The following is a 26,401-nucleotide window of genomic DNA, read 5'->3' on the forward strand; positions in this document are numbered from 1 at the left end:
GCCTGTTTGGGTCAGTTATTTGTGGGACCTTGTGCTTCACCAGCTGGAGGTGAACCCACCCTCACACTGCCCCCAGTCAAACGGTCTGACCTCTGTAGGCAGCCGCGTGGGCATATCCTAGGCTGGGCACTTCGCATCGCCAATAGCTTCAGCAGGTCAGACTTAACAGCAACCTCTCGCTTTTGACATTGATGCAGGATCTGGGTGCGGTGAGCAAGCTGCACTTAACCAGAGAGCAGGACAAAGGATCCCTTGGGGGATGAGTCCCGTTCTTCATCTCCAGCCATCTCTCCAAAGTGCATACTCTCTTCCCGTTGTCTAGAAAGAGGGTCACAGTCTCAGGCATTCACAGAGAGGTCAGCTTGTACCTGTTTGCAGGCACGGCATGTTGATTAAAATATGTCAGTCTTTAATGATTTTACAGCAGCGGTGCACAAGGCCCTCCAGGCTGCAGCCTCGTGAGCCTGGTGCGATGCAAGGAAGCGTAGTCTATCAGCCAACTCAGTGCCAGTGATTTGTGAGCTGAGGGGTAATGACAGGCTGGGGGGCAAATAAGGTTCACACCTGTGATGGCCTCTTCTGTTGTTGCTCATGAAGTTGTATGATTTAGTTGGTGATTTGAACCCCTTGCATATCAAGACAGCTGTTGTTGTTGGATATATTAACTCTTAACAGAATTAAGAGTTATTCTGCCTAACTTATGTGCCTTAAGTTGAACTATTTAAAACTGATTTAACAGCTTATTGATTTTTATAATAAAATGGTAGCTACTAGTGCTTTGTGTAGGTATCTTATTCTGGGTGATGACGAAGGGAGAAAATCACTAGAGAAGCTCAGCACTTGGATGAGATCCCCTCCTGGAGAGCAACAGGTAAATTAGAATTAGGAATGTAGGGCTGACAAAGGCAGCTGGGTTTACCAGGTCCAGTCCGGAAAGCTGTCCTCAGCAAGGGCAGGAAGTGTTTCTTTTAAACAGGTGAAAACATTTTGATGAGTCTGTAGCCTTCTGTATTTGCATCTGGTTGAAGATGCACTGGATAACTGGTTTATTTAGGGAAGAGCTTGGGGGTTACTGGTGGTTTCCTCACTGATGCAAGCTCTTCCATAAGAGCAGTTGTAAGTTATGTGTGGCTTTCTGCCATCTGTTTTGACCAGGTTGCCATATCTCATAATGGTGATTAATGACTTTACCTCACTTCATCGCCTCATAGCTGGACTACAGGCACGTAATTCATGTGGGCATGAAGCCCAGTCTGTAAGAAAGTCCCGCCTAATATAGTGAGTCTCAACACCAGCAGGACAACTGACTTTTGCTCCTATGTTAGCTTTCATAAAATACTAGATTAGGTTGGCAGTGTCAGTCCTTACATTCAAGGCTCTAACTGACACAACACCAGGATATCTAAACAATTCTGGGTAAAGAATGTAATTGACAGACAAACCTATTTTTGAAGCACTGTGTAACTGCCAGGAGGTGGCCTGTGCAGGAGGAGGGGGCTCTTTCTCAGGAGCTGGTTGAACTCTGGATTGAAATCTGACTTCTAAGGTCCAACAGAAACCATATCATACAACTCTCTGTGTCCACCTTACTTTGCACCTTTGACCATGTCTTCTCCAACATGAATGTTTATAGCAGTGCTTGTATATTACTAAATGAAAGTGGATGCTGTATTGCATATCTGATATTGTAGTGAGGAGAGCAACAGCAAGCTTATTCTTGTTTAGTATTCTGCTGGCGTATCGTGGTTGACTTGGAATAGATGTGGGATGTTTGGTAGCAATCAAGTGGAAATAGATCAATCTTCTCAGATAACTGTAAAACTTCATCAATAAAATCCCCATATAAGGAAGGAAGCCTTAGAACAATAAAATGGTCTATTTAGTAGCCTGAAATGTGTAACCTCACAAAGGATTATTCCAAACTACTTTCTTGTTTTCTGTTGTTCCTGTCAGTGTAATAGCCAACTGCTACGTGAGGGTCTGCATGGACCGTGGAGAATGTACTGAATGGTACTGTTGTTGCCAGGAGATCAGTGTAAAACAGCAGCTGTGGATGGGAAGTCTGAACAGTGCCAGTATGAGAAATGTTGTCCTAAATGTATGATTGATAGATTCTGCTATGTTTGTAAGATTTTGGATGGTACCTGTAAAGGCTCTAGGGGGGTTGCATTGTTTAGAACTCAGTGTGTGTATTTCTTTCCTGGATACAGGAAACACCTCCCTCACCAGAGGTAATCACGTTTGGTGAGAAGTGTGCTAAAGTCATCACATAGGAGTCCCAGGCAACACAGCAGCCAGCTGAGCCTGCATGAGGGAATGAATATAATTTAATAAAAGAGGAGGTGAGTAGGACTTCAGGGCACAGATCCAGCCTTCTGTCCGTTACTGAGTCTGAGCTCATTAGGCCTCACTCCTATTAAACACTGATTTTATGAGGAATTTATTTTAGTCTTGGGTCAGCACCATCACTTCCTCCCATCTTTGGTTCTGGTGTCTCAATGTGTGATGTGACAAGAACAGCTTGAGTTAATGCAGAGCAAAGGAGATATCGAGACTTGTGGAATCTGAATAATTTGGGAAAAATCTGCCTACTGTAAAAATTCAGTGTGTATATATATTATTATGATGATGATCATTATTACCACTTTCATTTGTTTTCTGAACTGACTGCTTTTTTTCTGTGGATTGCTCCAACAGCGTAAAGTTGGTTGTATTATATGAAGTAATTCCAAATTCGGCTCTGCTCACTCACAGTGTGACTGACTCAATATGTGCATCTTTGATTCTTCTGGAAGAGAATTTGTTCCAGTGCCTCCTGATAAAATAATATTTGGACTTTTTTTTTTTTTAGGTTAGTGGGAGGATTTAATTTTCAGATAACTTTTGAGATACTTAATATTCATAGAAGGAGATTAAATTCAGAATTTATTTAAAAAATCTTTTAAAAAATACTTTTTTAAGATTTTGTCTCTGTATGGTAGACACTGTAAGTTGTCTGTGTTCCTGTAGCAGTTATCTTAATTGCCTTTCTTACAAAGTCAGTAACACCCGTAATGTGACAGAGCAATAAAATGACCCAATGATTTTAGTGAAACACCAGTAATTAGCCATGTGCACTGAGCTCATGCGCATGTCTCTGTGAAATACAATTGCCTGTTTCTGTGTGGTTGTAAGGTAATAATGATCAATGTATGGAGGGGCTTCACTTGGAGCAAACATGTCCCAGAGCAGCTGGAAAGATTTTTGCCTCATCATGGAGTAAGAATTCCTTGGTGGTTTAGCTAAGAAAATGAATGTTGTACTTAGCAGTCTGTCAGCAGCTGGTCAAGTAAGAAAAGCACTGGGGCATATCCAAAGGAAAATTGCCAAATACTGTGATATATTACGGTAACATCAAAACTTTCCCTGTGTGGAGGTAAAAAGTAAGAAGTCCAGGAGAAAGGGGAAGGAAGGACAAGGAATTTGGACTCTGAATAGAAGGAGCTCCCGAGTGCTGGGCTTTTCCTGGGGGGGCAGCCTGGCAGTGCAAAGGTTGCTGTCGTGCTGGGAAGAGTGAAGCGTGTTTTCTGGGTCAGTAGCTGAAATAAGCAGTGGGGAAAAAAGTTTATCTCTGTTCCATGACAGTTTAGCCTTAGTTTCATTTCTGGACATCTGTGTCTGCTAAATCTTTCACCCTATGTGCTGTGGGGTTTTTTGGTTACCTGCTTGCTTTCATCTGAATTTGCCATGAGTGAAGGGTGATTTTTAAGATAAAGGACTAACATCAAGAAGCTCCATCCCAGTGAGAATTGAAACGACATTATGGTAGCCTTTGAATCAGGCTGTGTCCTCAAACTGTGAACTAGTTTAGGATGTGGCAGTGCTAGGGTCTGGAAGGAACAAGATACTTTACTGACCACAGTCACCCAGTAATGCCCTTTGAGGAAAGGAACTAAGGTACTAGGGATGGGCTCCAATGGCAGGTTGCTGCCTCTGTGCCTTGTTTTGCATTGGAAGGAAACCTTAGGGTGCAGGCAGGGGATGAAGTGAAGCGCACAGCCTGCTCTGAATGATCCAGGGGCAGGATGGAATGCCAGGCATCTCCAGCTTCAGCTCCCACACAGCCTGTAGGATGTGGGGTTGAATCACTTCAGTTTTCTTCTTAAATCTGCTGCCATTTTTCTTTGTGATTAAGCACAACATTGGGGAAAATCCTTTCTTGGGCAATTACTGCTCATTAGCCACTTGGGTAAAAAGCTCTCCTCACAATGTTACAGAAGATATGAGTCCATCATGGCTTCTGTGGACACAGTATGTGCTGTATCGTACTTGCATCTTGCTGTATTTGATTTTCCACTGGATGTTCTAAAAGATTGAGAAAACTCAGGTCCTTTCTGTTTTGGAGTTAATTTAAAGGCCCATGATACAATATCCAAAAATGATAGGTTCAAAAAGGGGGGAAAAAAAAAAAAGCAAATGTAGCATAGGTAGGAAAATAAGTAACACCTGGTTAAGAAATCATGGTTAGTCACTCATCCAGAAGAAAAAGTCCCCGAGGGTTGTTAGCAGCAGCATCTTCACTGTTGGAGCTTTTCTCCGGGCTTAGTCCAGACGCTGGTCATGGCTGGAGGGTGGCCCAGCACCTCTCGGAGCACTGTCCTGGCTGCGCAGCTCCTCGGAGATCTGCCCTGGGCCTTAGCGAGCGTCTGGCCCGAGCCCCGGGGCGGCAGCCGTGAAGCTGTCTGACTGTGCATCACAGCATCTCAGCAAGACTGAGATTATTTAGTGATGGCTGTGTATCGTGTGTGTTTGGTAGCTGTTTCATTAATACATTGTCAATTAATTGGCCGATGTCTGTATTTATATGTTTTGTGTAGTCCCCAAAGTTTTGTCTGCCTGCTGCCATGGAAAGCCACTTTAAGTCATCTGAAACAATCAAAAGGCATCTGTAGAACTGTAGTGACTGACTTAGATTTTACAGAAGCTGACAACGATACTGTAAATTGTTTACAGTGTTTTGGGTTTTTTCTTTAGGTAAAATTGAGTGGATTTTTTTCCCAGAAGTATGAAAAAATGCAGCTGTTTGCCCATTGGATCCTGCTGTATTTCATTCTCACTCTTTATTAAACTTATTTTAGAGTTTAATTTAGTCCTATCTTGCACTGAAGTAGATCAGAGAAAGCTGATAAGTGACTATTTTCTCATACCTGCGTTTGGTTTTTTTCCTGTACATTTCATTGGTGTTGAGGATACTGTGATAGACCAAAAAGGTGAACTGATATTTCAGCCAAAATGAAAAAATGTAAAATGCATCATGAGAAAGAGAGGGTGCTCCCTCCAGTTTTTCCCTTCACATTTTGATGCTCTCCACAGAACCTGAGAGCTTTTTAGAAGGGGGTGGGGGCAGGGGCAGGGGCAGGATTTGACAACTGCAGCCTGACCAAGCTTTTGGGGAAAGGGACTGTGATGCTCTGTAGGTGACCTTTTCTAGCCCCCAGACTGAGTGTAAGTCCTCCTGGGCTTGCAGCAGTCTTCATGCAAACAGATACTGGAAATGGCTCTGCAAAGCCACCATGCAAGGGAACAGAATTATTTTATATAATTCATTTAGATATTTTGTTTCGTCCCTTTTTTCTCTGGTGGTTAGGAAATGAAAGTGATAGATGTAACCAATATTTGGGCAGTATTAACTGTTTCCACAAGGACTGTTTGTACCATACTACTTAGCTTTTGTTTGACTAGTGCTTGCTCGTGCATTTCTAACTGCAGATCAGGTGGCCAGTAATAGACAGATGGGAGCAGATGCTTCTGCTATATTATAAATTATAAGATGCTGGATTTAAGAGTAGACCTATGCAGCAGCAGGCTCAAAACTGCTTTTTGCGTCAAAGATGACAGTGCATTCGTATGAATGTATTTGAAGGAAAATACAGATGAGGGAGAAGTTGGAGCTTAAATGGGCAGGAAATAAGGAAAAACACTGCAGATGGAGTATGTGCTTGTGTGGTTATTTGCAAGGAATTGATTTATCTGAGAGCGTATAGAAGGAAGGTGATTTAAGAAGCTGGAGAACAAAAACCAAGAATAAAACTTACCAATGGCGAGGGAATTAGAGGAATCTGATAAGGAGGGGAGAGCCCATATTCATCTACAAATCAGTTTAAATTCTCATTAGGTATTAACATATTTTTCTTTCTTTTAGGTATGGAATACTCTTCCAGAAATCCCTTGGACTTCCATCGTGGTAATACTGATGGGGTTTTGCTCTTTTTCACTGTATTTGACTCTTTCTGGTTTTGAACATTAACACACACACATTGATGCACACTTCATAAAGCACTAGTTAATTTTTTTTCCTGCATATTGTCAAAAATTCTTCATATTTCTGGTGTTCATGCCAACTTGATTCTAAGCATCTTTTATTTAAAACAGAGACATGCTTTCTTAGGTAGTGTAGCCAAGGCAAGTAAAATCTACAGAAAATGCAAACACTTAAGCAACACAGTGTTTGTGTTAGTGATATCATGTTTACTGCTTTTATAACTTTTGGCAGTAAACCTGTCAATTTACTGAGTTCACAGGTGCCTCATGCCAAGCTCATGGGCATGCTAGAAAGGACCAGTACATTTGCACCCCATGTGAACTCTCGTGAAGCTTAGAACTGAAGCAGTAAAATCTGAATGCGGCACAGTGACATGTTCTGCATCCTTGTTTGTTGTTTTTGAGGCCTTTGGTAAATGCCTTCCATGGTATGTCTATTAATACTTCCCTGACATAATAATGCTCTGAGAAGGAGAATACTTGCAGGCACTAATTAGTTTGCAAGCTGTGATGAAAGATACATTCTGATTGTCACTGCTTGTTTAATGTCGAGTACCTCGCATCTGAATGACAAGTGCTTTTTCTTTTATGAAGACCTGAATTTCACTTTTGCATGAGCAAGGAAATTGTAATTGCCACTGGTTAAAGTCTGGTTTCTAAGATGTGTATTTTGCATTTTAGATTTCTGTTAAATACTATTACTAAATACTAATAATGCTGATGTGCCAAGTGACTTTTGGATAACACTACATTGATGAGTGGTGGTGTATGATGTGCCTAGGCCCAGGATTGATGTCACAAGACATTGAGATTCAGATCTGTGCTGCAGATGATTTCTTTGTTTTCTCTTTGTTCTGGAGTGTAATCTTTTCCTGTTAGGGCTTATTTCAGTAGTTGCAGCTACCCGCACAGTTCTGGTTGAGCTGCTGTAGCCAGGAGGCCAACCCTACATGTATTTCCCCACCCGCTCCAAAGGGGAATAAGGAAATGAGCAGGCTCGTTTGCACCTGCAGGCTTGAGCCTGTGGTGAGTGTAGTAGAATAGTTGTGGGAAGGAAGGAGGGGGCTTCTCAGGGGGATGTTAGCCTGGAGAAGACCAAGTGGGGAACTTCTGTCTGCAAGTATCTTGAAGGTGAGTGTCCAGAGGATGGGTCCAGGCTCTTTTCAGTGGTGCCCAGCGACAGGACAAAGGGCAACGGGCACAAACTGCAGCACAGGAAGGTCCATCTGAATATGAGGAAAAACTGCTTTACCTGGAGGGTGGCAGAGCACTGGAGCAGGCTGCCCAGAGAGGCTGTGCAGTCTCTTTTGCCGGAGATATTCCCAATGCAGCCCTGTGCAGCCTGCTCTTGGAGAGCCTGCTGTGGCAGGAGACTGGGCTGGGTGATCTCCAGAGGTGCTTTCCAGCCCTGACCGTGCTGTGATTCTGCCAAGTGATACAAGTGCATGGGCATGTATGAACAGGACTTGTACAAACAGTTTGACCATTTAGGTTCCTATATTGACCAGGTCCTTTGTCTTCAAATCCTTCTCACTCACATCAAATCCTGGGGTGCTTTTGTGTTGTTTTCTAGATGTCCATTCACTTCATTTCATGATTTCACACAATAAAAGGGGGATATATCTGGCCCTTTGCATAGCCAATAATCCCTAGGGGAACTTTGCTATTTCTTTTGGTCAGAAGCATTATGTTTGGTTTATGTTCCACAAACTTCTTTCCAAGCTCTGTCTTATTGTTACAGATGGATTTTCTGTAGTGAAATAAAGGTGAGGGAGCAGTGATGAAATGGGGGTTCTGGGAGGGGAGTCTAAAAATTCGTGAGTGTAAAAGCTAGGTTTGATGACGTGGCTAAAGCCAGCTGTCAAATATGTATGTGTTCTGTCCTTAGAGGTATCTGTTGCTGCTCCAGCCAGAGCTTTGCTGGCTACTTTCTACAAGGGCAGCTTTATTTCTTACTGTGGCGGTGATAGAAATTACCATATCCTCAGTAATATATTGGAATTCACCTTTCCTGCTCCATCAGAAGGTAGCGTGAATCAAGACACAACTATTTTTGTGTGTAGGTAGGCCACTGAGAAGTGAAAAAACCTTCACTGTGTAGTGTGCCCAAAGGGAGGACACTATCTCCAACAATAAATATGCTCTTTGTAGTTTCTTGTCTAGCAGGTAAATGAAACACAAGGCGTATCAGAAAAGCTTGCCAATAGGCTACCGAACACACTTTAGAAGTGACTGACCTGTATTGACTTACTCAGTTTTTATGAGGGATATATTATCTACTTGCTAATTATTAATGATTTTGTATTTATTATTACATTTAATGCTATTTATTCTGTATTTATTGATCCACTGGTTTATTTAGTTACCTTCTGAATTTCTTTTCTCTCCCTGATGACTGTTACCATGTCTAGCTGTGACGTGGGGATCCTGTCTCACAGTTCCATGGGCCTGAATTCGTAAAGGGTTGAGTTTCACTAGCATGCATCAGGGTAATGATAAAGAGTATAAAAAAATCTCTGACAAATACATGGAGAGGAGTGAAGCAAGGGGCCCAGCAGGGAGGTGAAAACCCGGTGAACTCGATCATTAGTTTTTTCTGGCGCTTTTCTCTAAATTTGACTGATTTTTCACACTTTGCTTCCCTTTTGTGGCGAGGAGTGACTTACAGGCAAGGCAGCCACGAGCAGGCAGTGGTGTGGTCTCCTGGGCACGCTGTGCCTTCGGAGGGGTCTGTGGCTGCTTGCGGCTGCGTGCTCTGCCCAGCACACCACAAGCAAAGACCCTTCAGCTGCTGTTTGGAAACTGCAGGCCCAGGCACCAGAGTTCCAGCACCACAGGGGCTGGGCTGGATGCTACCCGGCACCTTTGCTGCTCCTCTTGCATTAAGCACGAGTCTTCCAGCTGGGAATTTGTGAAAAGGATTCTGTTTTCTGTTCTCTTTGTCATACTGTTGGGGAAAAGTCCTGGAAGAGGAAGTTGTCTGCAGGCAATTTTGGTGTGATTTCCTTAAGATACTAACTAACATCTGCTTTTAAACCAGAACAAAATGATTTGAATTCTCCTTTTGTCAGTTGTTACAGATGTTGAGGTGTGGCGCTCAGGGGCGAGTACAGAGATCATTTGCAGATAATATTTTTTCTACTTTGTATTTCCTCTAAAGAACACACATTGCATTTGGCTCATAATTTCAGTTTATTATCAAAATGTTTTTATCAGATGACAAACTTGGAAAGCTAAAAGGAACATAGGTTTTTAAATATACCTATTGTAGCAGTCATCTGAGGTATCTGGTACTTATTTTTGAAAATGTTTGCTTTGATATACAAAGCAGTAAGTTCCTTTGCAATCTGCATGAGGATGTTTAATACATATCATTGCAGATTTAAAGCCTTTTACCTTCTTAAAGCTCCTTCTGATTCTTGCAATCAGCTGTGCAGCTTTACTGATGTGAGGACTGACATAGATCAGAACGTGTACAAATTATGTGCAGGATCAGACCCTAAACTCTGGGAAAATCAGAAAACTTGAATATTAGTGTGCTCCCAGTGCAGAGCTCAGTTTTGTAGACTTTATCTTATTGTCTGATACCATGCTTTACTCAAATTCCCCAGTTCTATGCAGCCACTGTTAAAATATATTACAATACTTCAAAAGTGTAGCTCAGATTTAAATATAAAAACTATGATTTATACATTACTAGAAACTTTAAAAAAGACCAACTTCAGAGAAAGCAGGAAAAAGCTTAGAAAACTGTGAAAGGGTCTTTGATCACAATCTTACAGATTATATGTTCAAAAATTAATAAATTACCTACAGTTTCAGTTTGGCTGGAAAGCAGTAAATAAACTGTTGTAAATAGTGACTTCAGGTAACACACATGGAATAATTAGTGAGAAGTTACTTAATTACAGCAGGTCTTTGGACTCCTCTTGTATAAATGGTTTCAAGTAAAAATGAAAACATTTGGTAGAACAGATTTATCATAACAGCTGAGGGTACAAAGTCTGACACTTAAGGAATAAACTGTTGTCTCATTATCATGTTATGATGTCTAAAACTGTGGGTCACTTAGCATTTCATTCCTCCACTTGATCAGAAATATGCATTCGCCGCCCAGTGGGCAATAATGTGTTATGCTTTGACATTTAAAAATAAATCCAAAAAGCCATTGGGAAACAGGATTAATTACAAGGGATGTGTTACTGTACATCGTCAAATGATTTAGGTTCTACAGGGTTCAGTGACAGGAAAAGCAGCTGATCAGCTAGGGCAGCTCACTGCTGCATGGGCGTTCATCCTTCATTGCATGTTTTGATGTGTGATCTTTTTGTTTGTATGTTTTTGCCTGTTTACTAAGAATTACAGTGACTACTCTGGCATATTCCCCTCAGTTTTCCTCCTTCCTCCCCTTCTCAAAATTACTTCAAAATTTCTCTTTTTTTCTGGAAAGCTTCTTGAGATGCAAGGTTTACAGCTCCATCACCAAACTTGGCACTTCTTAGCAGGATCCATGTAGTTTGTCTTGGTGCATGAAAAGGCTTCAGAGAACTCCGGAGAGTTTTGCAATGATCCTATGACCCTTTAAAACAAAACATCATCTTGTCATTGTTGCTTGCCTTTGTTCAAAACAAACAATTTGACTCGTGTTTCTTAACTTCTTTTTTGCATCACTTCAAAATAGTGTGGGAAACACCTGTATTTCTGAACTCTGGCTATTGCTTCCACTTCACCTCCAGCAGTGGCTGTATTCTCTCTTCTGAGTTTCCATGGTCCCTGTCACAACCCCCCCAGGATAAAGGACCTGTCCCTTCTTCCTTACTGGCTCTCACAATACTTCCATTTATTTCACTAGGGACAGGTTTATTGCTTGTTGTTAGTTTTCACTAAGAATTTTTTCAGCTATGTTTTGCTGACAAGTTTCTTGGTAAAGGGAAAACAAGGACCTGAAGTAGAGGGCTGTTGTGTAACTTTTCAGTGAATATTCGTTTACATTTTTACACCAGTCAAATTTTAACTGAGATCACACTGCTTCTCTGGGCATTTTCCACAAATGTTCCAGTGAATGAGTTTCCTGAAAAAAACACTCACACAAAGAACAGCTTTCAAGTGAATATGAGGATGTTCCAGCTAAACCAGCTTTTATATGGGTAATTGTGAACATCTGTGAATATATCTGCTAAGAGTTGCTCATTTCTTCAAGAACAGAAATACAGCATGCACGTACCTATGCAGGAAAACAATTTCAGCTTCAGATGTCAAATATAGATACTGATGCATGTTGATTGTGGGCCAGGAATTATTTGAAGAACTGTTTCTCTGAGTAATTTGTGATTATACTGTGAATAATCTCAGCCATTAGATTCAACAGACCCAGAAAGTGCCCACAGAAGTTGAGCTGAAGCTCAGCAGCTGACATCTGCAACAATTTGACTGTCTCTACAACATCAAAAGTGAGAGTACTTTCTAACCAGTCTCAGGAGCCACCAGCCAAACAGGAGATAGCACAGAAAAATGATTACAAAGGAAGTCATGGATTTAAGTGATCTAGCAGTGCTTCATTGCTCTTAAGGACTAGAACTCCCAAAATGGGATTTTGTCAGATACACCCAAAATACTTTTTGCTCTGTAATAAAACTCTACTTACATTAGTTGTTAACAAACAGATAAAACAGCAGTGGGATAAGAATCCTGCTTCATTTACTAACACCTCCAGGACTTGCAGAGATGTGGTCCATAAGCAGGGCTTGACCTGTATCTGTTACTGTACTTGCTGTGTTCTAATTTTGCATGTTAACACTCAGATACAGACACTCCTTCGCCTGCCTTTGACAATCACCTGATCCAAGGCATCTTTCTGTTAACTTCTTATTTTTCTAGCAGGCAAAAGTTTCCACCTGTCTAGTACTCAAGAGTTGGTAGCCCGTGAACTAAAATTGTACTACACAATTAATAGTTTTTATGGAGACCTGCCTGTCCTACCTATAAGGAGAAATAGCCTCCCGTCAGTGTAGCAGGTGTTAAAACAAACACTCTCCACCCCAAATAATAATAATTATAAAAACCCAAGGCACATTGGGGGACATTGTGACATTTGAATAGTATATCATTAGGCAGTAACTTTGTGGGTATGTCTCATGTACTGAAACACTTTCTATTTTAGAGCTGTTGGGGGGGGGGGGGGGGCGGCTCATCCTGAAAATTACTTCACATTCTAAACATATTAATATGGTTTCTCAGTACATGTGTAATTCCACATAAAGCTTATAGCTTTTCAGACCAATGTAAAAACAGCACAACATGAGATGTAATATATCCAAGATATATACGCATGCAACTACACAAAGATGCTGAGCTAGTGAATTTCAAAGGACTTGTGACTCATGCAAATTAGATATGCAAGGAGAAGGCACAGTTCTGAAGAACCGCTGCAGAGCTTCATTAGCAAATTTGGCCGATTGTGCGACTTGAAGCATGAACTGCCCCTGGGAGGGATCTGCAGATCATACAGAAACCACCCACTGTGAAATGCCAGTCAAGTAGCAATTGAAGGAACAGTCACTGCTGTCACTAAATATTTGAGAATGTGGGATAAACAAAATAAATCTTTGGTGAAAAGCCATTGAAACAAAGGTAGTGGAATTAATGTACTGAATTGTATCAGGAGAGAAATCAGCTATTGTGTACGTGAATCCTGGAGATGACACAGCCTTTCAAAGCTAACAGATGTTGTGATGTCTACGTTCCTACTTGATCTCGTGGCATTTGACCAAACATTTATTAGACCAAAAACAGTGAGCGTGTGGGAGCCCCGGTTCTGGGCTACAGGCGTTACCAGTAACGCTGTTAACATCACAGCAAAGACGGGCCTGTCTGCTCTGCTGAACAGAACGTCTTTCTAGCTCTAGATGACAAAGGCATTCCTCATTCTAATGACAGCAAAGGCTACTGGCAGAAAGTGATTTCTCTCTCATGTCACTATTACCATTTAAAAGAAGATGGAATTCTGCTCCATGCTTGGAAGAGTAAAATCCTTGCACTCCACAGGTTAACTGGACGTTTTACCTGTGACTTTAGTGGAGGATGGAAGTCCATCCATAGCCTCTGGTCTTTGTGAGAACCCTATCAGGAGCTATTGCGGGAGCCGGGGGACTCCTGGAAGAGCACTGGCTTCTGGATGCAGTCGCTGGGATCAGCTGTAAGAGTTGTGCAGGTTTGATAACAGCCAGGCGATGGGTTTGTGCCCTGTGATGATGGTTGTTCAAAGCTTCTCAATAATGTGGAGAGAATTAAGTTGTATCATCTCAAGGGAGAGGACAACTCCCCACAATCTTAAAGCCTGTGGAGCTTCCTGGGAAGGACTGTGCCTGTTTCTGTCAGCAAGGGCTATGCCAGGGCTGGGAGGTCTGGAGGGACAGTCCATCTTTCTCTCTCTTAACCATCTTCAATGCGCTGTGCCTATATATGTGTATGTGCCTAGATCTATCCTGGTCAGTGCAACGTAGCCTTTTGTGTAGAGTTCTTTAAATTCTTTATCTAAAAGCTGTGTTGCACCTAGGAACTGCACTGAAGATTATTACACATGCTGACCTGAATTTGCCTGGGCTGTGCACGTCAGTTTTGATGGAGTTCACAGCATATTCTGGTCTGTATGTTCCACACCATACCTACACGTAACAAAGAAGAGCATTTGTCAGCCATGAGATTATCCAGGAAGAAACCTGTTGTCATTTCATACGAAATATGTCATAAGAATAAATTTCACATTAGAGCATAGAGAAAAAAGATATATTTTGTTAAAAAAAAAAAAAGTAACCTGTTGTCCTCAGACAAAGGCACTTGGGCACAAGAAACTGTCTACCAGACTTACTCATGGATTAATTCATTTAGGGAAGATAAAAATTACCAAAGACGACTTTATCTTCCCTACTTTGTAGTGAACACTGCTCAGCTTAGCAACTCTGCCAGCTCTTAGCAGAACTGTGAAAGGCAGCCTACTCTGACTTACTGTTAAACGGCAACTTCAAGTGATTTTCAAAGCCTTCAGTCAAGAAGCATATAGAATACCTGTGCGAAGTTCAGAAAAAACAGCTGTTTATGGTTCATTTCAAGACCAGGAAGAAGTTTTTCTTTCCCATGCTTTTTCACAAAGTTTTCATAGGCCTGTAGAACGAATGAGTAGAAATGTTACAGCTTCCAGCCCCACCAATCAAAATGCAATGAGGAGGAACATGGATTCTTCAACGCAATTAATAATGTACTACCTTGGCTGCCCATACCCACATGCCACCTTTAAGCAGAAGACAACAGGGCCATTTCTTAGCACTGTGATACCAGTGGCCTGACTGACTGAAGACAGTTTTCTCATGCAATGGGCCTTACAGTACTGTTTTATACCAGGTTTAGTGAAGCTGCCTGAATTATATTGGAATAAATGGTAAGAGAAATAGGCTTAAAGAAGGCAGTTTATTGTAGCAAAAAGAAGACAAGGCTAATGGAATAACTTCAGTAAGATGGGTATGCTCAACAAGACTTTTGCATAACTATGATTTACAGGGGAAGAAATTAAGAATGCAGAGGACAGTTGTGTTCTGAAATATAGTAACTATGGAGAGTTAGTACTATTCTTCAGCAAGCTTTATTGTAATTAAATTCTATTGGACTGTTACATATTTACCTAGCAAATCCTTTCAGAGGGTTAATTAATGACAGCAGAAAGGAAAGTGGTTCTGTGTTAAAAAATAGAATATGTTCTGTAATGGAAATGACTGTGAGATTCTCCGAAGGGTAGGTGTAGTGAGGCATCAGCAAGCTCTGTGCTAAACCAGCCTCCAAACTCTCAGATTTCAGAGCTCTCTGTATAAAGATTCACCCACAGAAGCTCTGTCTCCTGCAGGTTCTGTGGATCAGGGCTTGAAGGTCCATACAGACCATACTGCTGCGCTGCTTTCTAAGGCACAGTCCCAAAATGAGCGTAGCTGAGGTGTCTCGCATGATTTGGGGATTCCCTGTGTGTGGATCCCTGGGCTAAGCGACTGCTCAGGGCAGCCCAGCCTGCCTCTGCTCAAGGAGGCCCAAATGAGCTCCAAGACAAAGAAGATGTGATCAGAAGATTTGTTACCTCCCCCATTTGTTCATCTGTCCCTCTTTCCCCCCTTCTTCCCATTAGAGAAGGTGTGGGGTAAAAAGCTTAAGCTGTGTCAAAAAATCATTCTCTCTGATTCTACAGAACATATGTATGCACTGTCCTGTTTACAGTGTGCTTTGCCCTCATACGTTTATCATGTTTTTCATGGTTTTTTTGCCAACTGTTGGGTTAGAGTTTAAAATATTGCACTTAGGGTAAGATATGCTTTCCCTGTATACAATGCAGAGTTCCAGGATCCAATTTTAGTAGCACAAAAGTGATTCTGCAGGGAGAAAACATGAATTTTATCAATTATCTAATTTTGCATAATGAAAGGTACCTTTTTTTTTATTGTGGTTTTGTTCTTTTTTTTTACTAAGCGAAATGCAGATGACTTTTAAAACCTTTCCATAGTAAAACCAGCTGCTTTCATGTTTCTTATGAGGACCATGTGTCAAACAATGTGGTGTTAGTATGCCATTACTGATAGAAGGATGCTGGCAAATTGGAGAAATGTTCTGACTAAAGTCAGTGCCAAGCTACCACTTGAGTAAAGCCAATCAGCTGCACAAGTGCAAGTTGAGGGATGAGTAGTTAACGGTTCTACTGAAAAGGCTCTGAAAGTTTTAGTGAATAACAAGCTGAACAAGAGCCAGCAGTGCCGCAGTACTGCAAAAAAGGGAAGTGTCATACTGGGATGTATAAACAGGAGTGTCTTATATAAGATACATGAAGTAATCCTTCTACTCTACTTGGCACTGGCCAGGTCTCAGTTGGAGCGCTCTGTCCAGTTTTGGGCACTGCACTTCAACAAAGACGTGGATCAACTGGAGGGAGTCCAGAAGAAAGCAGCAAGAATGAGCAGAGGTCTAGCAAACATGACCTATGAGGAAAGATTGAAAGAATTGGGTTTGTTTAGTCTAAAGAAGAGAAGTCTGGGCCTTCAAGTAACAGTCTTCAAATATGTAAAAGGTCGCAGAAAAGGAAGGAGCAGATTGCTCTCCGTTTCCACTGTTGAAAGCAGAGACATGATGACACTCGCACTGCAGCAAGGAGGTAACAGAACTTCGCTTACGGTATGTCTGAATGATACAGAAATGGTTGATTCTACCTGCTAGAAGATGGGGGGTGGACTGGATGACCTCTCAAGATTCCTTTCAGACCTCTTTTTACTATTTACATGGTGTCATCATAACTATGAATACTGAATTATTTTTTGTAGAACTTCTGACCTGTTTTTCTCTGGCTACTCCCATTCCTTTCAGAAAGACTATCCCCTTTCCTGGGTTTGTACTGTGTTTTTTTTTAAATACACAAATGTTCTAGTAATTGAAGATCAGACTAATCTAATATGCCATACTGATGCCTTTTTTTGGCTTCCAAATCATTCTTCAGACTCTCATAAATAATTGTATTTGCCCTCAAACGTATATTTCTAGTGAAGTATGTGCTGCCGATGGCTGTCTTTGTGGAAGCTGTGATGGTAACTTTGAGAGGTGTGAGTTGGCCCATGCATGCCAGTGGGCACTCTGCTGGGGAGTGACAGCACTCCAGTTGTCAAGTGTGTATGTTTTGCCACAGAACCAGGTGTTTAGGGGAAGAGAGGGAGGATTGTGTTATTAAGGCCTGTGACCATCAGATCTGCAAGTAACCAGAAAAAATCATAGAGAAGCTGACTGGCTTCTCACCTCCCAACCTGCAGTCACCAAGAGAAGACCTCTGCTGCTTTCAGTTTCAGTCTCAAAGTTGGCCAGTCTAAGGATTTAAGTGTTGACTTCAGGGAGAGAATGAAAGGAAAGCCAGAGAGCGTACAGCTCCCATGGAAGGCTTAGCACAAGGAGTCCAGATGTCACTGACATCTTTGGATACCTGTACAGGGGACCCAAGTCAGTAGTACAAGATGGTATTTTGAACAGTGAATAGTGTTTCATGTAGGCAGAGACTGTTTATGGGTCAGAAGAAAGTCATTCTGTCCCTCCCTCCTGGCATAAAAAAAGCTGGTGAAGAGAGACTGCCAGAGGCAGACAGCTGCTCAGTATCATCAGTTTAGTTGGGTGATGGTCCAAGTCTGATTCATTACATGTTTTCAGTCTACGTGTTCCTTATTAACAAAAGGAAAAAATAAATAAAAAAAAATAGAAAGAGGTCAGCTGAGAAAGAGTGTACTAGGATCAGGTAATATGTATCCTGCAATAATTAACAGGATAAAAGCAATACAACAGCTGGCCAATAGTTTTAAACTGTGCCTCGATGATGCAGTATGTATGGTCCTGTACCTAACACAACAATAATGTTTCTTCTTCAGAGGCTCTGAAATGTATTTTTTTAATCTATGATGGTTTCAGCTAAAACAGAAAAATGGATACTTCTTACCTTATATGCTTGTCTAACACCCCCATTATCAGCAATGTTTTCTCCTAGTGTGTTGATTCCACTCAGCTGTAAAATAGAAAGGAAAAGTATAGTTTTCTGAAAAGAAGAGCTTATCCAGGACCTGCAATGTCAAGTTTTGTGTGTTTTTCACTTTTTACAAGCAAGAATTCCCTTAAAATCTGAAGTTTTAGCAGGAGATTATGTTAACATCTGCGAAAAGTTTTTGTCTCCCTTGTCTCAAAATCCATGTGGATACTATTGCTTTTCCTAATCCTCTTCTTTCCCCTACAGGCAACTTTCTAAGCTCTTGTATCTCTCTTACTTAGATTTTTTGATGCTTAGTCATTGTTCATGCAATCTTCCTATTTTCTCCATGTCTTTAACCCTCAGTTTCTTACTGCATTTCCAGTTAGAGGAAGTAAAATCTGTACAGTCTCCAGAAGTTAAAATCCAGACTCCAAATAGTTGAAATAATCAGTTAACAGGCATCAGCAAATCTGTTACAAAATATTTCTCCGTGTGTTCAGCAAGTTAGGTAGTCTTTGGTGGCAGGATACGTGAAAGATACCTATTTAGCTGATATACTGTTCATAAGTCAGTGAAGTACCACTAAAGATGCTGAAGCTCTGGTAATGGAGAATCTGTAATTTTATCTTTAAAAAATTGTATTTTCAACCTTTAGCCTAAGATACTGGGCTATGATATTCAAAGCTGCAAAACCTTGAATGCCGTAATGTGTGGAAAAAAAGGCAGAAGAATATGTTGAAGTATTCTTCGCTGTTTTTACTGGCCTCTCTGTGGGTCCCACCAGTTTAACACATAGATTAGGAAAACCTCAGGGCTGGAAGTTTTATCTTTTCCCTATTCTATATGATGGTATGTATTGTCAGGCTCTAAAAAAGCAGACAGTAGTAGTTGGAGAAATATCTTCTTGTGTCTTCTCATTTACCCATTTAACTGTAGGAGGTCCCATCCAAGAGAGAAATTTTGTTCCTTACAGAAAAGCAGGTGGTGGCGCATTTCAATGCCACACGTGGTTATCCAGTGAGGTCCAAAATAAACAAGGTGGATGTTAAAAGTAAGTGGTCTTCCACAGTGCAGTGCAGCAGGGCGGGAGCACTGTGTAGATAATGAAGCGGTCCCTAGATGATTAAAGCTGGCTTGCGTGCTACAGACGGTGCAGTGCATTGGCAGAGCACCTTGACACCCCCGAAAGGACAAGCTGTGAAGTGCTGTGTTTCCTCTCCAGGGCTGTCTGTCTCCTTCCAGGGGCAGTTTTGCAGCTTGCATTTTAACAGGAAAAGGACTGGTCTACTGTTCAGTGTATGTAATTATACATCACTGCCACCTGTTTCTGTGAGTTAATGGCATACTGATGTCACTGGGACACAGAACAGACCTGATCCTGCTAACTGTTCTCATGGAATTAGGGCTTCCAGGCACAGACATGAACGACACTGAATGCCCAAGAGCTGTAACTGTGCAGAATGCTGCAAATGCAGTCACATGTAGATTGCCTGCCTCTCCTAAATCTGCCTGTCATCTTTTCCTCTCCTGCTGTGCCCTAATTCTTCTCAGACCTTTTCACTCTGTAGTCCAGATGTTTCTCTGGCGGAAAGAGCAAGAAACTTTTGAGTGAAGAACAGGAGCAGGCAGGATTTGTTTGCATAGGGATATGTATTATTTGCCCGTCAGGTTTGGGGAAATGAGGTACAAACTTCTGATATTTTTTTTTTTTTCCCTGTTCCTTTGTGGAATTAAAAAAGAGCCTTTGAGGGCCCAAAAAGGCTTCTAGGGCAAAGACTTCCAAGACTGCCACTCACTCAGAACATAAATTCTGCCTTTTTCAGAACAGTCAGTGTATGTTTACTGCTGTCTTTAAAAATTTCTTTTGGGGTTTTTTATTTGGTGTAGTGGTAACAGTGTTGGCCATAAGCCAAGACAGCATTTATGTAAATAGGACATAAGGTTTTGTGCTTCCCCATTAAAAATAACATTGGTAGTTATGAATAAATATGACATACATGCTGTCCACCTGCTAGGTCCCATGAAAAGTTTCCATACTGGTACACCATACACTGGGATAGCTCCTTAAAACTGCGGGCCGATTCTTCAGTCCACCAGTCTACAAGGTCTCCGTTCTCATTAAAATTTCTGCCTGTAATAATAACAGAGTTATGTACACAGGAAAAGAGGGTTTTGATGCAGTAAGAAGGGTAGCAAGTAAGTATAGTTGCTCATGCAAAAAACCTGCTGTAATGAGGCAGTCATGCAGATGATGCTTTTTTTTTTTTTTTGCTTTTCTTTTCTAAGAGGGCCCTATTTCAGTGGAGAAGAAAACCAAACAAATTCAGAATCAGAAGATGGGAATAAGGCTCTTCTAGGAAGCCTGGTGTGGTTGTGACCTGTCAGTGAATGCTGGATTGATCATAGTGCGGGTCTAGATATGAACGACGTGGCTGGGCAGCAGGTCTGGTAGCTAGACCCTGGGGTTCATGCCTGTGCCCGCCTAGTGACACACCCTGTTCACAGTTGTGTAGTTTGTGATGGGTTTTGATGTAGCCTTTGGGAAAAGCAAGTGAACAGGGAGTATTATTAAAACCCGTTGTGTGCCACAGGCCCATGTTCAGGGCTGCTGCTGCAGCCTAGCAGCTACAGGAGTGTGTGGGATCCTCTAGATCACGCTTTTGGGAGTCCTCATGGGGAAGAACGCTGTAAAGCCTCAGAAATCCAGATCTGGTCTTGTATATGGAAACTTCATTTTATCTGCTTCCTGGAATGATTAAGCACTAAAGCACATAATACGCTCTGTGCATTGCAAGTTTTATAACTAGAAATTCAGTGCCTTACCATTGTCATCAAAACCATGTGTGATTTCATGACCGATGACCATGCCTATGCCACCGTAATTCAGAGATTTGGGCTGGGATGCACTGAAGAAAGGGGGCTGCAGAATGCCGGCGGGGAAGACTGCAAATAAAACCACAATACAATTAAGTCCCTGCCTCATTATTCTACGTGAATCCAGTGTGAACAGACCATTTTTATGGGCTTCAACTAAAGTCATGCTGTTCTCTCAGACCTACCAGCAACAGTAAGTGAACTGACACATGGTAATGGCTGTAGGATGGTAGAAACAGATCAGCAGGACCACCCCCCTCTTCAGACATTTGCAAAATCACGATCAGCTTTTACTTTGTCTTCATTACTATTTCACTTTGTGGAAATGCAGTTTACTTTTCTAATCTACAGCACCTAGCATTCTCAGACTCCTGTGTCACTGTTAAATAAACATCAGTACCATTATTGAATAAACCTCACAACATCATGGAAATGAGAGGGTGTTCCCCTAGCAGAGTAAGTTATTCGATTATTGCCCCCCCCACAAACCAGTCTCAGAGAAAGGAATTTATTCCACTGAAAATATCAGTAACTCCCAGTAGAATTAATAAAAATAGGCCAAGCTGGCCATGAAAGAACTAGAACAAAGTGGATATTTTCACCCACTTCTGTGATTAATTTTGTAGGCTTTTAAGAAACAAATTAGTAAAAAAGAAATCATGTTGCAATTGTGATCTTTTTATATGAATATATATATGAAGATTTTTAAAAATTTATAAAATATTCAGTTACGTTTTGTATTTCATGCAGGCCTTTTCCCTGTACTTCAGCCTGTTGCAGCAATAGAAAGTATCAGTTCTCACTGTGAATGAGATGTATGAAACTCTACAAAACTTGAACAAAAAAGACTAATAGGATGACAGTTTTCACACAACAGAAAAAGAGAACAGAATAAATCAAGCACAGTTCTAGCAGTTTCTTTCAGGAGGAGAAAGAACCATAGGAAAATTGAAAAATAATAAAACAGGTTAGAAAAACTCCTATTTCTGCTGTCCTGTCCAAACTGCTGCCTGCTGTCACAGTAATTCTGTTACACTTAGTTTGGCATGGAATTAAATATTGAAATGTTTCAATGTTTCTATGAGAAAGTATTGACAGCAAAGACAAGAGTGTAAATGCCATACTGCGTGATGGGCTATTTTGATGACTGGCAGAACAGAGTAATATGTGGAGTGCACAGCATCAGACCACTATTCTTTTTGGAGATCACTGCTTGCAAGATCTTTGCTCAAAAATGACGCACATCAGTCAATGGCCTAGAGTGTTACAACTGTAAGTCGCTTGGAGCTCAGCTCGTCTTTTGCTTAGAACTGTAGGATGACCTTCCCTCCCTGAGGGACACAGTTCCCCACGACTTTCAGTTCAGTTTAATTAACACTGTTACTTCCATTTTTAGAGTAAAATGTCAGAATCCATAGATTTTATTTAACTCCACCTTTCTGAAAACAACTTATTCCACCATTTCCGTTGCAAAATACAGGTCTGAAGTGGGCAGGCGTTCCTCCTACAGTGGGATACATTTCAAGTAGAGAAGTAAAGAAAAGGGAAGTGCAAATCCTTTGGGATCTGAAGGGCAGAATGCACTTTCAGCTTCGTGAATATTCAAGGCAGGAAAAGGTCTAAAGTATTCCCTCAGAGTCTGTGCAGCCCTGGACAGAGGAAAACATGCTGCTTTTCTTCTTGAATGTGTTTGAGAACAGCAATGCCTTTGCCAGACTGACTATTGCACAGTACCCCCCACGGGCCAGAGGCACAGGTCAGTTCTGTCTTGCATACCTGCCTGTGGGTCAGAGGCAGCTGGGATCTAAAGGCACATATGGTGGGCCACCTTGCTAGCAGCAGCTCAGCTGATTTTTTTGAGGTTGAGCAGCTTTCTTAGGATCAATGCTGCTGATGGAACAGTGAAGATCAGACCATATTAAAATGTAGTATCAGAGCTCTAAATTTCCTACATATCATGCACAGAACTCTTTTTTTTTTCTTTTTTTTTTTTTTTTAAGTATAATACTAAGCTAATTCAGACATCACTTGAAAGATCAGACTGCTTTAATTATCCTGTGGCATGCCATAGCTAAAGGATGAGGTAATAATTTATGGCTCATATTAACTGCCAGTCACCAGTTTCAGTTTTCCAAATCATGATTCCTTTTCTATGAATTGGTGAACAAAGCTATTTTAAACAAAGCCTTTGGAGCGGATTTTTGTGCTAAACGTTCAGTAATGAGCTGAATGTTCACTTAGCATTACCACCTGCCAAACTGCCTGCACTGTCTTGCCATCCTTACCCAAGCAGTGTTGGTCGGTTAAGTCAACAGAGTTTTGTCTCTCTGAAGCCATCTTGGATTTCACAGTGCTTATTTCATGTTTTACCTTTAGAACCCACTGCAAAGCCAGAATGGTTTGGGTTAACTGGGAAAGTTCACGAACCTTGGCAAAAATCACCGAAGTTTTGACTAGGATGTGAAACCTAAAAATAGGTGAGTATTGTAGCTGCTGAATTCCTATGCAAACAGCTCCATTTGCAGTGGGCTGCATTCTCTTGTCCTGTTTGTGACTGCACCAATACAAGGAGTTTTCTCCATGCCGCCTCATTCTTGCCTGCAGGATGCTGAGGCTAACAATGCTGCAGTTCCCACTATCCCCAAGAACAGTACTCTTGTGATTCTGAAATTGCAAGCTATTGCAAAAACATAGGTGACTAGCAGGAGAAGTCAGGATCATATTTACGGAATTCTGCTTTTAACAGATCACCTGACTCAGTAAAATCTGAAAATCTAGGGCTGCAGGACTTTTTTTTTGTCTTTTTCAATTCTTCAGTGGGGACAGAAATAATTAAAAAGGAAAAATCCTTTTGGAAAGTTTGGCTTAGTTTGTTTTCTTCCATTACAAACCTGATGCTATTCCTTTAAACCTGCACGCACAGAATCAAGACATGTCATCAGGGGTGCTATATTTTTGGTACAGAAAGCACTGACTGAAAATGTTAGTATGCTGTATTAAACATACCCTGTAAAAACTGGAAAAAACCTGCATCCATTTGGCTTAGTGCAGCTGTGCTTGCAGACTGAACAGCAGGGAGTGCTTTTTGCCACATAATGAAGTCTGATACTTGGTCCCAAAGCAAAGCTTCAGATTACCTCTGGTGCTACCGAAGTCCTGCTGGTGGTGCCAGTCGTGCAGATCAGTGACATTATTTTTGACACTAGTATTACAAGAGCCCAGTGGAAGAGGGTACCTGACGTTTTTCACCTTGATTTAATGGTTTGTTTGATAAAAGAAGTGGGACTATATTGCAAGGCATTACTGAAGATTGAAAAGAAATGGTAATTACATCCCTGGCAATGAAAATAATGTCTCCACCAAATATTTTCTTTGGAAGCCTTCATAAATAAACAGGAAATGATATTGTTTCATTTCCGTGCAGAGCCCTGCAGGACAAGGTTTTTTTTGTTTTTTAGAGACTTGTTTTCAGGAGTTATATGTGGATCATAGTGCCTCACTAATGGCTTAGGAAGGACACTGACATTTATGAAATGTGGATAATAACAATATTTTCAGAATGGGTATGACAGAAATCTTGTGAGATGTAACACTGTAAAATGGTTTGTGATTCTTGAAAGACTGCGCCGCTGTAAAGAGAGCTGGTATGGTTCACAGGATGAGAAACCTCAGTGCTTCCATGTGGTTCTAACCTTTAGCTTAACAGATATTTTAAAATTTTCTTTATATGCATTTTAATGCTTTCTCTTCTATTTTAAGTTATTTATAATCATGGATGGTTTGAGGCAGGCTCAAATTAGAAATGTTTATACTCAAAAGCTTTACAAAAACTATTTAATTGTACTGAACTCTTCTCTGACTTTTTAAATTTCACTTTTTTCCTTGGTTTAATCTACCAGGCTTCCATTTTCATTTTTCCAACAAAAGCAGCAGAACTAAATGACACATCAGACAGTGATCTTGGAAGTGATCTGGCACACTTTAAATCTTAAGAACAGCAATTAAGCATGCCTCAAAATTCCTTAAACTTTTCTTAAGCCATATGTAAAAGAATATATATTAGGACTTTGCATTTAAGATAGCTAACAGTTAAGGCTTGCAATTTAAATGGGACTACTTGAAGGTAATGCTAGTATGGAGCCCCTACATGCTATGGGTTCGTAATCAGATCTTGAAGTGCTATAGATGAGATAGCTGGTGAGAGGTTTTCTGAGCAGACTTTGTCTTTTGAGAAATGCTGGTTTCCTTGAGCCTCAGATGCTTTGTTCCAATTGTCCTGATTATTTTTACAGAAGGTGGTGACAGAGCCATGTAGGATTTCTGTCTACTTGGAACTTGAAGCAGCTCTGGAACAGTGACAAACAGTCCCATGCAGCATGGGCTAAGTTTGCTTAGCACAGCTTATGTGAAGCTGATTGCTGGAGTCTTTTCTGAGCACTGGATCTTACAGCTGTGTATGGGAAAGTGCTGGAAATGAGGAGACAGAAACTGAGAGTAAGCTGGGTTCTGCACTGGTATTTCATCATCGAATGCAGAACACTTGCGTTGGTAATATGACATTTGTTTTAGACCAGCCTCACTCTCTGGGATTACTCTTAGGGAGTGCAAAGTGTACTGCTTCCTGAGAACAAGTATGAGGTGCTCTGATTCTGGCCTATTGTGCAAAACATTACAGAATTCTGAGCAGTTCAGTCAATGAACTGGTGTATTCATTAACCAGCAGGATGAAATTCAACATCCTTCCCAAAGCCATACTAAACAAGTGTGGACAAAGGGATCATGAAGGGGCTATAAGGAATGGAAGCCATTTGTACCTAGCAGGAAGCTCCGGGACTTTGTATTAGTATTTCCTTCAGGTAAAGGTGGTACCGTTTTACCTCCCCTTAAAAAAACAAATTTGGTGGGGCCACTAAATTTACTTGTGTTTATTAAACTTCTAGCCACTCCACACTGCTGCTGTTTTCATGGCTGAATCCCAAGCGTCTGCCCTTGTTCTGCACAAAGGCAATTCAAAACATGAACAATTCACTACAAAAAAACCTGCTGATTTTGCTGCCCTTTGCTGCCTTTTGAGGCCCTTCTCAACCCCCATAATATTATGATTGTTTCACTTCTTGATTTTAAAAATACATACATACATATATATAAAAATAATTTGGCAATTATATCTGTAAACCTTACCTATCTGATTTCTACTTGCTGAATAAAAGGCATTGACCACAGCAGCTCCACTTATCCACCTAGCAACAACAGAAGAACAGAAGTTAGAATTTCAGTTCTTAATGGCAGAGTTAATGATTACTGGAACAAACCTAGAAATTGAATAACAGAATGACAGAGTAATTGAGGTTGGAAGATAACTTCTGGACATTGTCAAGTTCAACATGCGCTCAGCCTTTCATTGTATGTCAGACACTCTAATGCCTTAATCACTTCAGTAGTCCTTTCCCTTCATTATTCAAACTGATTAACAATGATACTTAGTTTTTGTTTCTATTTCTGCTCACACTGCAGCACTATACAGGCAAAATTTCCCATATAAAGAGACTGAAACACAGACCTTGACGTTATAATGGTATCTAAACATTTGGGGATAATGGAACTTTTTTAAGAGTGCTTACTTAAAAGGATTTCTGTGTCACCTGTCATTGTCATATATCCAGCTGTCTCAAATACCAGTACATTATGAGTATCAGATTTGAG

The 26,401-nt window shown here is 41.0% G+C and overlaps 1 protein-coding gene across 1 annotated transcript in view; it reads right to left on the minus strand.

Moving 5' to 3' along the window:
• Positions 1-10,574: 10,574 nt before the first annotated feature.
• The window catches only part of MME (membrane metalloendopeptidase), a 47,116-nt gene continuing 31,289 nt past the window's right edge, over positions 10,575-26,401 (minus strand). Inside the window, exons 17-23 of the mRNA XM_037407608.1 lie at positions 25,880-25,938; positions 20,648-20,767; positions 19,822-19,955; positions 17,798-17,863; positions 14,365-14,460; positions 13,888-13,964; positions 10,575-10,879 (exon numbers count right to left, since the gene is read on the minus strand). Of these exons, the coding sequence (XP_037263505.1) occupies positions 10,780-10,879; positions 13,888-13,964; positions 14,365-14,460; positions 17,798-17,863; positions 19,822-19,955; positions 20,648-20,767; positions 25,880-25,938 (652 nt within the window). The 3' untranslated portion in view covers positions 10,575-10,779. The remainder of the gene's footprint in view (positions 10,880-13,887; positions 13,965-14,364; positions 14,461-17,797; positions 17,864-19,821; positions 19,956-20,647; positions 20,768-25,879; positions 25,939-26,401) is intronic.

This window comes from Falco rusticolus, chromosome 13 (genome assembly GCF_015220075.1).
Source record: "Falco rusticolus isolate bFalRus1 chromosome 13, bFalRus1.pri, whole genome shotgun sequence".
In the NCBI taxonomy this organism is placed as follows: Eukaryota; Metazoa; Chordata; class Aves; order Falconiformes; family Falconidae; genus Falco; species Falco rusticolus.